This window comes from Larus michahellis, chromosome 6, assembly GCF_964199755.1.
Source record: "Larus michahellis chromosome 6, bLarMic1.1, whole genome shotgun sequence".
Lineage (NCBI taxonomy): Eukaryota > Metazoa > Chordata > Aves > Charadriiformes > Laridae > Larus > Larus michahellis.
Genome location: NC_133901.1, coordinates 47,284,729 through 47,298,187, shown reverse-complemented (window position 1 = coordinate 47,298,187; position 13,459 = coordinate 47,284,729). Strand labels below are relative to the sequence as shown.

The 13,459-nt window shown below is 36.9% G+C and overlaps 1 protein-coding gene across 4 annotated transcripts in view; it reads right to left on the bottom strand.

The window, feature by feature from the left end:
• DLG5 (discs large MAGUK scaffold protein 5) overlaps window positions 1-13,459 on the bottom strand; it is a 112,655-nt gene that overhangs the window by 30,234 nt on the left and 68,962 nt on the right. For all 4 annotated transcript variants that reach the window (XM_074590698.1, XM_074590699.1, XM_074590696.1 and 1 more), the window contains exons 7-13: window positions 11,376-11,688; window positions 7,674-7,904; window positions 5,514-5,698; window positions 4,747-4,872; window positions 3,873-4,005; window positions 1,105-1,232; window positions 226-401 (exon numbers count right to left, since the gene is read on the bottom strand). In XM_074590698.1, coding sequence (XP_074446799.1) covers window positions 226-401; window positions 1,105-1,232; window positions 3,873-4,005; window positions 4,747-4,872; window positions 5,514-5,698; window positions 7,674-7,904; window positions 11,376-11,688 — 1,292 coding nt within the window. The remainder of the gene's footprint in view (window positions 1-225; window positions 402-1,104; window positions 1,233-3,872; window positions 4,006-4,746; window positions 4,873-5,513; window positions 5,699-7,673; window positions 7,905-11,375; window positions 11,689-13,459) is intronic.

The window sequence follows — 13,459 nt, the reverse complement described above, 5'->3', positions numbered from 1 at the left end:
AACCCACCCAAGAACAAAAAAGAAAACCTGTACTTACAGAATAAAGCTATCATCAACATGAGCATTCTTAGTTTGTTAGAAACAATTAAGGCAAATCCCTATCTAAGAGGCAGTAACAGTTTTAGTGGGACTTAAGCAGAGGATCAGAACAGGTAACTTTATGCCAAGCCATTTTCGGCTGAACAAACGCGTACCATTTATATATGTAGCCTTTATAGCCGTTACCTTTATGTCCGGAAACATTGATGTGAAGAGGTGTTATCACTCGCCCACCTAAGGACTTCCTTCTTCGAACCACCATGTTAATAACACCTCCTCCATTTAAAACAGCTTTTATAACTTGCTTTTTATCCTTATTAGTAAGATCTACATCATTGATCTTCAGTAACCAATCATTCACTCTGGCAGACAAACAGAAATAATCAGATCAGTGTTACAAGCAAACTTAGCTGGATGCAGCACACGAATAACATTCATGAAAAGGGATGCAACAGAGCTGATCTCAATATGCTAATCCTTAATTATCTGGAGTTCTCCTTTCCTGAAAAAGTATTAAATGAAAATGCATTAAATGAAAAGCTAAATGAAAACCAGGACTTCTGGTTTGCACTTCCCTAGCAAAAGTACATCCTCAAATCAGTCATGACTGCTCCTTATTTAAAAGCAACTCTTTGGACAGAAGAGAGTGGTTAAAAACCTCCTATCAACACTAAGAACAGGAGCAGGTTTCAAATTATCCCTTGCTCTATTCCTTTCCCCCTGCCCTTCCACAAAATAACTCACCCTCAGGTCTTTCCCGAAATTTAAATAAATAGATCAAAGTTTGAGGAAATTAAATAAGTCGAGTGAGACACAGAGAAACAGAAGAACATTTCAAATCCTGGTGAGTTTTAAGAGATGAGTCAAATAGCATTTAATTTTTGTAATGCTTTTAGGCATTGGTCTTCTCAGTGTGTTTTTTCAACCAACATTAATAATATACGTGTGACCAATGATAAAAAAGAACTTTAAAAAAATGGGAAAAACCGAAGACTATTTACAATATGCTCATATTAGTTTATTATGATCAACAGAAGACAAGCATTTTGCAAATTCAAACCCTACCTTAATCGACCATCAGCGATACTTCCTTTGTCTACTTTGGTAACGAAGATCCCACAGTCTCCAGGGAGGTACGGTTCATTTACGCCTTCTGCCACATCAAAGCCGAGCGCTTTCAAGTCCATATCATCCTAATAAATGTTATTAACAAGTGACTCAACTGCCCTGGCAACCATTGTGCCGCTGTCTGTTAGCAAGAGGCATTACTGCATGTTTGTACTATGCACTTATATTTACAGGGTACGTGTTTTAGACAAGTTTTTAAAATATTGTACTTCAATATATAAGCTCCCAATTCCATTAGTTACTAGGCATCCTCTAGCATTAGAACGATCCTTCTCTCTCTCACATTAAGGCTGAAATGATGCAGAAGGGGAATTTCACCAAAAAGGAATAGGAAAGCAGAAGATCATGCAGGAAAGCATGTTCAGACATGTATAACCTGTCTTAAGGAAGATGCTGGATGTGTAATGAGAGAACAAGGACACGTTCCCCAGGAACGGGCACTACCTAGGGAAAAAAACATTGTAAAAGTAAGGAAACATTACTCTGTCTTAGTGATGAACTCTGAAAGATGTCCACTTTGATGTGGCTAAGACCAGAAAAAAAGACATTTCTAAATACAGATTAGAGGCGATATTCTACCAGCCCTGGTCCAAAACAGATCATCCTCTACGTGAAAAGTCATAAACTTCTTGAATAAATCAGTCATTGAATCAAACAGGGAAATTTTAATTACTGTTTGCTTTGGTAAATGGCAAGGTCACTGTAAAAAAAAAAAAGTTAAAGAAAAAACTGGGACCAACTGCTCAAACGCTGATTTATTATTACTATTTTCAGTGTTAAATAGTACACTTACAAAAATTAGAGAATTTGAAATTAACTGGACCGACCATCTCAGTATACTAAAGGGAGATGACACTTGAAATTTAAAATCTAACATGCAAAAATTAAACAGAGCTTAAATCAGACATAAGGCACGGTTCTAGACATGGTTCAATGACTAATCCCCTTAAAATCAGAAGAGCAGAAAGTCTTCAGGGAAACTGAATATAATACATGTAAAAATATTAATATTTACCAGAAATAAAATTAAGCTAAGCCTGCCAAAAATATGCAAAAATCTTCCAAATGTTCCATGTAAGAAAAAAGTTCATACGGAAGAGCACAGGGCTGCCATAAAACAAATATTGAGTAGATATTACAGTATCAATGCACAGCCTCAGAGCTGAAAAGCGAATATTATTGCTCTCAGTTTTGAGCTGAGTTTTTATGTAAAACACCAGCTTAAGCAGATAGGTGAAGCTGAAGCAAAAATAAAAGGATTTAAGTTTATTCAACTCTATAATCTCCACCCCGAAATTCAAATACTGGTAGGTCAGCAAGGATTTTCCCATACATCTAATCAAGGTTGGCAGAATATTATTACTATATTTTGATAGCAGCAATTGTAATCCCAGTTAAAGTGGAGAGGATGGCAATGCACAAAATTCGATGAGAAAGGAGCTGGTCAAAAGAGATGAAAAAGCATGGTGAAAGAGAAATTGTTATTCCAGGAAGAATTTACAGATGGTGGTCCTGACGGATTAGCATTGGTAGTCAGTTCATATAGTCTTTTCAATCTCTATATTTCAACATATAATAATACTAAATAATATTTTTAGTATCAGAAAAGGAATGTCTGAGTGGCTCTATTGGGATGCACTGTCAGAACACAGACGGATTGGCAGAGCATAAAAAAGATGACCCCGAATATTGCAGTAAAATAAAAGGGATTTAATTTGACAGCATTAAACCACAAACTTTGTCATTCAGGAATGACAAAGAAATTCTGGTATATGCAAAAGCTGTCATAAATGAAACACAATCTGGAAGACCACCTGTGTGTTCTATGTTGTTAAAAAAATTACTATTATCAAACAACGTGCTGTGCCAGACAAAAATTTCAAATAGAACTGCATTCAAGACTTGAATACAAAGCAGTGAAATGAAAATTCTAGACTACAATGAAGAAAAATAAAATTAAATGGAGAAAAGTACTGCTAGGATAATGAAAGGATGTAGAGGTTATCTGGAAAGCTAAACATAAGAACTTTATTTAATATGCCAAAATGGAAAAGGGATTTAACTCCCTCTACAGACAAGCAAGGGAGATCAGCATCTCCTTTCATCACAGATTTTAAGCTGACGGCAATGTTGTCCTAAAATATAAATTCATAATGAATAAATGTTTTTCATATTTTAAAATTTTGAACCACCAAATCTGAGCAAAAGTAGGAGAAATAACTTCATGTAAAAGCTTAACTGTTTTATGCATGGATTATAAGTGATGTTTCCCCTAAAAGTAGAGGGCTGGGCTCTCTAATGTCGTTGTTTCCATCACATCTTAAGTTTTGGCTCTCATAGAACTGCCATTTCTGCAATGAATCACTAACCTTAAGAACATTAAATGTTTAACTTAAAACATTTTTTATAGTACATGGACCCGGATACCCTGCAAGATCAGATGGAGGAACTATTTTTATTTATAATTCATATGAAGAAAAATACAAAGCTTGCGTAAGACAGCTTGGTTTTGTCAACTACTTTCATCTAGACGTTACCACACTTGCTGCATATGTGTGTGTGGTTCCTACCACAACAACAATAAAGAACTTAAAAAAAAAAGTACAGATTAGAGTTATCTTTAATCATGCCTATTATCAAGATACTATAATTGACCTCAAAGCTATCCAATATATAAGACAGTGCAGTTCTTGTTTTTTACTTACTCTGTCTTTTTCAAATTCTACCACTTCTGTTTCCCATTCCAGAGAATCTGTGTCTATGGCTGAGTCATGGGAACTGTGGGCCATCAATTGGCGGAATCTGGCCTCCTTTTCCAACTGATTCTCCATCTTCTCCCTAGGTAAAGAAAAAAAAAATTATTTACAGACACAGACAACACTTAAATAAACTGATACATAATGTTATCATCATGAGATACCTTGTAATTTGTTTCCTAAATCAAAACTCCAAGCTATGACAGAAATTTGTCTCGTGCTTCCATTTTTGCAATATTCTTGGGCAGCTATTGAATTGACTTTCCTTTTCTATATACAGCCTATATAGTCTTACATTTTCTTTGCCTTTTTTTTTTTTTTAACCACAATTGAAGTGCACAACTAGGTTTCTAACATCTCCTAAAATACATTTAATTTACTCTCAGATGAGCTGCATCAGTTATGCTCACAACAAGTGGGGCATGATAAATACCGACAGCAAAACCTCTTCCACAGCCCATCGAGATGATGTATGATGCGCATCTTCCTTGCATTCATAAACCAGAGAAAATACAATTGGGAGGAACTACATTGCAGTTAATCCAACTACAGTGAAAGAATTCTATATTGCTTAAGTATATCTCCACAAAGTCTGGAATATCTGTCTCATTAATAATAAAAAGATTAAGATAGTAAGACTTAGGATCAGGTCCATCACAATAATTTCCACGATAACTAAAAATACAGGCAGTGTTTCCACATACATTATCATGAACACCTGCTGCCCCACCACTATAACAGCATGATTCACTTGTGAACACTGCTAACAAACCAAAGTTTTTATCACGAACTTCCATGCAGTTTGATCATTTCTCTAACATACTTCAGTTCCTTCAGTTCACGCACGGCGTCATTTTTCTGCTTTCTCATGTCATCCAGATTGCGAAGAGCTTCAGCCAAGTCACTCACAGCCCGGTCTCTCTCCCTCCTTAAGTTGTCACACAAAGTCCTTCAAAAGCAAAGTAGCTTCCATTTAGTTACTTAAAACCCTATTTAAGTTTTAGACTAGTTCTACAACATTGCATAGCTAATGCAAAATTTTAAAAAAGCAGTTTCAAAAGACCTCCCTCAAAAAAAAAAGTATAAGGAAGAAAAAGATTACATATGCTAGGTCAAAAGTTTATTCCTACTTATCTTCTTTAGACTAGCAGAAAAAAATCCCGATTGAAGTATTTTCCCTTAGTTCCTTTGGGAAATGTCCATTGGGAAACGTGTTGGGTACTTTTTGTGAAATGTCCCCAAAGGTAAAGGATTATTTGCAGGACTATAGCTATAGCAGGATTAGGTATATCATGACAAAAAGAATGCATACTTTGTTGTTCTTACATAGCAGTGCTGTTAGGCTCGCTGGTATTTACTAGAGACATATTATGGGTATGACAGTACAGACACAGCAAAGTATCTTTAAGTTTCCCTCAATTTTATAAAATTTCAATAAAAAAAAATTAAAAAAATCACCCCGTGACAGCTAATGCAGAAGTTCCAACAAGTTGAAGAAAGTGCTAGCACAACCCAGCAAGTCCTAGAATTGCATCAACTGCACACAAGGTGTTACAAAGATCACTCATGTACCATCTAGCATGCGTTTACCGTATACTTTCCCTTTCTGCAACAATCTTATCCCGCTCTTGAAAGGCCCAGTCTCTCCTACACTTGGCTACTTCTGCTTCCTGGACAGCTTCCTTCAATTCTTGTGACATTGCCTCATACTGTTTCCGAAGCATTTCAATTTCTTTGTTTGCTCTTTCTATGTCTAGGGTAGCAGAATCTTGTATCTAGGAATTAAGAAATATAGATAAGTATTTTAAGCACAATTTTTAGATAAGGATGTACAAACAGCTTCCACTATATGCGTGTTACCTGATATATTCAATTCTCATGTTTTCATAAAAAACGTTCATTTGTCTTAATGGCAACTTTGGGGAAAAAAAAAAAAGAGATAAAAACTGTTGTAATATATTTCATTCAGTGGCACACAAATTTGTGCGAATACAATCTACATGAATAAGAATCCTCCCTTCGAAATAACACCAGTGAACATTTTGTATTTCAGAGATGGCATTCCATGCTTCTATCTTGTTCTGCTCAGCAGACAGAAGAAAAATTCAAGGATATTTAGAAATCAGATACACTCCTATAAGCAGTTACAACACAGATTTCCTGCATTAATGTCTGTTATTTACCCTGGGACAACTAGATGTACACGTTCACAACACAGACTTGTGATTCACACAGGTCCCTTAACCCCAAAGCAGAGCAACGGAATTCCAAAAAAGTTTTATTTGAATGTTTCTTGTTTTAAATAAGAATTACTTTCTTTAAAATTAACCTGTTACTCTAGCATTCTCTATTTCGAATGAGATGGTGACATTAGTATGAGAGATACGTGGAGAATACTCCAAGCTTGCAGCACAAGCCAACTACAAGGCTACAGCCAACCACAAACACTGAAGGCCATGGGCTTGCAAACAACTGTGTGTGCTTAATTTCAAGAATATAAATAAATGTAATGAATCTGACTAAACTTTTAATTTGATTAAAGATTACACTGCGGAGGAATATTTTTAAGACATGAGTGCGTGTATATCAAAGAGAGACTACTAAGTCACGATTAATATTCTTTAAAGGCTCTTTTTTCTTCTAAACAAGTTATAATTATATTAAAAAAAAAAGAGAGAGCGAGCACTGAACCTTAACCCCAGGTTTATTTTCTCACCTCAACATTAAAAAATAAAAATTGCAAGAAATAAGACCAAACAGAGGCTAAGAAGAGTCACGTCTGGCCTTTTGATTGTCTCTCTCATTTCCAAGAATCACTTTATTCTCTTCTAGTCCAATGGCAGGAAAAAGACAATCAAAAAACCCACTCAGATCAACAAATGGACATTTATGTTTGAAATATCAATTCTGATTTGGAATCTGTCAAAGGTGAGCATCTGAGCAGGTCCATGGCTAAGTCACAGCAAAGTTCAGCCAAGCTTAGCCGGCTTCCTTGAGAAAGGCACAAGTTTCCAAAATCCCACTAGTTTTGCCATGAAGAACCAATACAACTGAAAACGTAGTTTACCTGCTTCCCCCCACACTGTTAAAGGGTTGGTATTCAATGAGAAGAGAATACAGGTTTAATGAAAACAATCCCAAGTATCTAGTTTAATATTAAATAATCTCATATTTCTTAGTTATTTCATGAATATAAAAGTTATGATGCTATGCATTTTCATAGCACATTCTATGTAAGCATTTACAGTTGCACATGGATTGATGTTTAGTATCGCACACAAGACAAGAGCATCAGTAAGTGTGCAGAATTACAAGACTGTTACTACCCACACAGAGACATAAATTGTCAGAACTGCATATTTATACTAAGAACATGCTCAGATTAGAAAATTTACAATCACGCTTCAGTTAACTTCCTTTATGAAGTATTAGAAATAGTTAACATCCTGAGGTCACAGACACAAACAACACACATTATAGATGGTGGCAACAAGCCTACCAGCAGGTAATAAAACTGCCTAGCCACCTGCGGGATCACAATATTTTATTTGCCATTTATTTTTACAAACGGAAACTTAGTATGAAGCATGACTCTATTTCTTTCAAATGAGTTCCGTCACTATGTCTTGAAGAACATATATGCGTTTATATATATGTATTTTAGAATGACTCAGGGAAAAGGGGGAAGACACCCGGTGTGCCCAGACCTTTAACTAATCTCTTGAAAATTACTGTGAAGAAGTGCAGTACCTGACGGGCTTGATAATATTCCCTTAGTAGATGGTCTCTCTGGATGATAGCTTCTGTTCTCTCTTTTCTGGCAACATCTCTTTCTTCCTTCACCGTCTCTATATCCTTGCAAGCTTGGTCAAGTTCCTTCTGGGCCTCAGCTTTGTCCTTCACTTCATGACAGTATTTTTCCAGCAACTCATTTCTCTCACAAATTGCTCGATCTCTTTCCACTAGAGCTGAGTTTAGCTCCTAAAACAAGATTCATTGTTTGCAGTAGGTTAAGTACAGAAGGAAACAGTTCATCTTTCCAACTGGATACACACTGACACCTTAAAAGCCTAAAGAGTTTACCTCTAATGTTCTGAAAAACAGGAGCAGAACAGACTGTGCCCACATTACATACAAGTACTGGCAAAGAATATTAAATGTGGTATTAAAGATATTACACCATCACATTGGCACAGTGCTGTCAGAAGTAAGCAAGAATCTGGGAGCACTTACAGTTTCGAGGAACCAGTCAGACTTGGTCTTTAAAAAAAAAGGTTTCAAATATGGCAAGGATAAGACTAGATAGCAAGTAGCTTTAAGCAACTGCCTCAATTTTACAGGACTGAAATAATTTAGACAACACAGCTACGTAAGTATCTTATAGCTTCCTCATAAGTTAAAGTCACATGTCCTTCTACATACAGGCACTCCTGGCTGGAAACTATTGATGATGTGATCTCAAAAACATTACCAGATACAACTGACATCTGAAAAGAAATGAAGGAAAGGATCCAAATACCTAAGGACAGAAAGACACTATGTCATAAACAGACTTCCATTTTATTTCCCTCTACAAATAACAAAGAGTAAGATCGAGTATTTAAAGCATGGCTGGCAATTGCATTTTGCTGTACTAACATGATTGTTTTTGAGATACGGCATCTAATTAAGGCTAGTCAGGCTGTTAAAACAGTTCTGTGATGGTATTAAAACAGATGTGTTTGCTGTAGAGTAACAGACAGCACTAGAATTAATGACTCACTCTGTGAACTTAAAACATATCAGTGGATCTCACTCAAGTATTTTCAACATCAGTAAGAGCTTCTGTTGCTCAGTACCTCAAACTCAAACTGTGAACCACTACCAAAGGGCAAAGGGCTTCACCTCTGAAGACAGAAATCCTTGACCCATCTGGTGGTGCAGACAAGTTTTAGTACTGGAAGCAACATTTTGTAGAGCGTAACTAAAGTCTGTATAAAATGTGCATTCAAATGTGCGTATAAAACTTACACAAAAGTATTAAGTCTTTTCCAGCATGCAGCAGAGATGAAAGTCATCAAGTATCGAGGCAGAGGGAAAGTTCCCAGAAAGCCCTTCATTAAACAGGAATTTACAGTACTTTAAGGTGATTGGAAAAACTACACATTGCCACAGTTTATTCCAGCATGCTCAATATAAATGATCTGAATAAGAGCAGCCATTGCCTCTGGTGGTCAGTAGTAAAATTTCACCTCTGTTTTTTTCCTGTGACATTTGCAAAAAATTACAACGTGACGACACAGGGCAATGTGCCATTTGGCGCCGATTAGAACAGCTTCTGTTTGGAAACATTAGAGTGGTTTGGTTTGAAGAACAATTCTGAATTTGTGAAGAATTCTTACGCTTGGAGGAAGTTCTCACATCTGAATATAGCGCAATAACCTTATACAGGATAAGCAGAGGGGAAAGCTGACTACCACTGAGATGAAACATGACATTCTAAGTATTTGCTGAAGCAAAAGATTATGCCAAACAAAAACACCACTGGGCAAGTAGAGGGGGAAATCTATAATATCTAATCCCTTGCTTTGAGTGGCCAAACGCATGAGAACTTAATCCAAAACAGTCCACAGTGCAAAACCCTGAGATTTCTTCTATCATCTATAAATGCCAGGCACCAGCAAACACAGAAGAAGTTTCTGCGTATAAGTTTCACAGAAGAAACAACACTTAAAACAACCTAAGTGGATCCAGCGCTGTTTCAATGGACGCTATGTAACAGGGCACCCAAGGCTGCTATACATCACCAGGAGCGCACAGAACATTAAGTTACGTTTTGGCAAGAACCACACCAACTATTCACTGGCAGGATAATCCCACTTAAGTAGGGGCATTTTTCAGGATACTACTTCAAGTGAATGTATCCCTTGATCAATAATTTTTTCAACCTTTCAAATATTTGCCTTGTCAGAAGTAGAAAATCCCTTATGAAAATACGCAGAACGCAGATGCAGCAAGAGCCAGCACTATGTGACACAGGAACATACCTGCTCACAAGCAGATGAGTTCATAGCTACAGGAAAGGAAAACAGGAACAAAAAGAAAATTCACGGTACTGCTATTTTACACCTTTTAGTACATTACAGAAGCAATTACTTCTGCTTTCTGATGGGCCAGTTTCGGGGGTGAAGAAAAACGCACGTCTGTGCCCTGCCAGCCTCTCACTCCCCAGTCCCAGCCTCTTCATTCAAACACCCCTTCAAGTCATCTAGGTAGGGGGGAACACCCACGTATTTTAAAATTTTAATTCCCTGCCCCTTAAAGCACTTTGGCAGATTACTCATAGTGCCACAACGACAGATAGAACAAACTGGAGCAGAACGACTAATTGTGGCTATTGCCATTAGTATTCCTTACCAACTACCCCGATTCCACTGACATCAACAACCGACATTTGCTATGGACATAATGGCTTTGATGAAAGTAGAACAGGTATGAAACATGTATTAAAATCTCACTCACTCTAGAAGCTACATTACTTAGCAGGCAAATACGCAGGGTTGAAAACTATTCTTAAATTCTTAAAACCAGAAGTTAGTTATTTATTAAAGCTCTGATGCCGTATGTCACAATCCACATTATGTTCCTCAACAATGGTGTGGTTTAAAAAAAGCTCCACACCTTAATTTTTCATAAAGGACATTTTGTTCAGATGTAATGCTGTGAAGAAAGTAAAATGAGATTTATAGGCAATGGAATACATTTGCTTGTATCTACTTCGTGCTAAATTAAGTATTTGTAAACCAAAGGGTCAAGTCAATGCACGTCAACTGAAATGAAACTGAGCAGTAAATTGTGTGTTGGAAATCTTAACAGCATCATTATAACATGGCTGTGATATAAGCATTTCAAGAATGTATCGCTTAAAAATACAAAGTTCTGGTTTCACACGCTTGAAGGCATGCCTGAGTTCTAGTGAAAAAAATCTTCAAAATGTCCCCTTTAGCTCAAAGGCAGAAGGAGGGCAAATGAGTAAGACCATGCATGTCAGCCCAGGCTTTGCATAAATATTTGAGACTACTTTATCGTGTACCGTTTTAAGTCATAGCAGATAGTATCCAGTGGTTCCTGTAGAGGTTAGAAGTCAAAAATAATGAATATTTAGAGCTATATTGTTACAGAGCGCGTTACTTGAAAAGGCATAGAAGACTAACGCAGTAAAGGAAGGATTTATTATCAGCAGAATGAACAGAACTAAGTCAAGTGATCAGAAAATTTCAACTGACAGGTACTCTATTCAAACATGCAGTCTTAATTAATTGACAGTAAAAAGGACTGCTATAGGAAAACATCAGCACAGAATTTCCTCTTTGCAGTGCATTACTATTTCCCATTAATCAGTCACACACTTCTGATTCTAGCATCAACGATGTATACTCATTTCCCTTCCCCATCGAAACAACAGGCTAGTACCTGTCTTAATGCTTCCATCTCTTCACTAGCCACTCGCTTCTCAGAAGAAGTGTTCTTCAGTTTGGACTCTGCAAGCTCCAGCTCTGTTTGAAGCTTATCAACCTCTTTAATGACTTGATCTCTCTCACTCATTATGAGGCGGTATTCATTGAAAACTGAATCCCTTTCTTCCTTGTATTTTTCTGCATCCTTTGCTGCTTTCAGCTGCATTGTTTTGAACCTTGTCACCTCCGACTGTAATCGCTCCATCTCTCTCTGCAACTCTTTGTTTTGTGCTGTGGCGTTGCTTAGTTCCTGCTGTACTGATTCAAATCTAAAAAGAAGCAGAAATGCCAATAAGATACTTGTTCCTCATTTTCCTTTTTCATACATTAAAAGATTTGGCTGGATAACCAAACGCATACATTGGTAAAGCACAACCGCAGAGGACATCTTAGACAATGTATTCTCAGTACTGCAAAAGAGAAGTATTCTTGCTTTAAGAACATTAGTAAACCTTTAGGAATATCAGAGAACCTCTTCAAGGAACTGAAACATAAAAATTGTTAGAAATAATTTAGAATTAGTTTAATTATTAAAAGTAAATTTTTAACAAATTATTCTAAAAGGAATGCAAAGCATTGCCATTATTTAATAGCACAAGTTTAACCTTATTTATTGTGTTGAGCTCTGTTCATCTTAGAATTTAATTCCCTCTGCCAACATACCCTCCCAGGCATGTGGGAAGAAGGAAAACAAATGCAGAAATTGGAAAAAAACAGAACAACTTCCAGATGCCCAAATATGCCACAAAGTTGGCAATGGATAATTTAAAGGAGAAAAGAGCGGGCTTACAGTAAAAATGCAGACAATGGAACTAAAACCAGGTAATTCAAACATTACTGTTTGCTTTCATCAGCAGATCATCCAGGAAAACTGAAATGCAAAATATCTTAAATTGTCAAAAGTAATTTTTTAATATTTAACGCAGATGAAAACATACACATTTTAGCACTACAACCTACTGAAGTATGGCACAATCAAAAAAAGTTTAATTGAAAAGTAGTAACATTTTGTTGTGTTGATTTTGACAAAGCATTCTTAAAAGTGGGACTATAATTCCACAGACAACCCACAATTAGGTTTGAAAAGGAACTTCCCCCAAGAGCAGTGTTTTACCACAACTGGACACCAAGATTTCCTTAAATGTTTTTTCCAAAACTCCCAGGTAAATGTCATTGGTGGAAACATTGTGCCTAACCTGACACTTTTAGGGTTATCCAAATTTCAGGTGCCCACAAACCTCTGGCAGACTTTGTTTTCCGTCTCTCACACGCACATACATGCCTCACACCGTTTAAAAGTGCATTTTCTTGTCTAATCCAGCATGTTGCCTGACCTTTCCCAAGAGAGAGCTGTAAACCTAGTTTCAAATATTTCCTTGAAAGCCTCAGTGTATTCAAAGCATTGCCATAGCATTACTGAGGCATCTGCCAGTAATTTCAAAACCATCACCCTGCTCCTCTCAGGAAATTCTTCAGTTTAAGAGATCATTGGGCTGGCAGTACAGAAGACCTAACATATTAAAATCTGGATTTCTTTTGCCTTTTCAGAGCTGCGAGCATGAAGATAAGAAGAATATACTATAGGAAAAGTACAAGGCTGTATCAGAACGCGAAGACAGGCAGTACGCCAAACAACCTCACTGCCATGCGAGAGCCCACAGCACATTTAAAAACTATTTGGGTGTCAAATCAAGGACAGCACTGGGAAGATACAGGAGAGAGGGGAGGAGAAAAGATTTAAGGCAATGTTTGCCAAAAAAAAAAAAAAAAAAAAAAAAGAAATCATTAAGGAAAGAAAAAGAAAAGAAGAAAAAAAATCCCCCAAAACCCAACCAAGCCACGACAAGCATACTAGCACGAGGAAATGACCAAAAAGGAAAGTCCCTGCCATAGAGGGATACTCATTAAATAGTGATAAAAACCTGCATAAAACCCTGAAAGCAAAGCTCCAGCTGAAACACCTTGGTCCTGCTTGACCTTGCATTGCCTCCTCAGGAGGAAATATAGGCAGCTGGATCCCATTTTCACAGATGCCTTCTG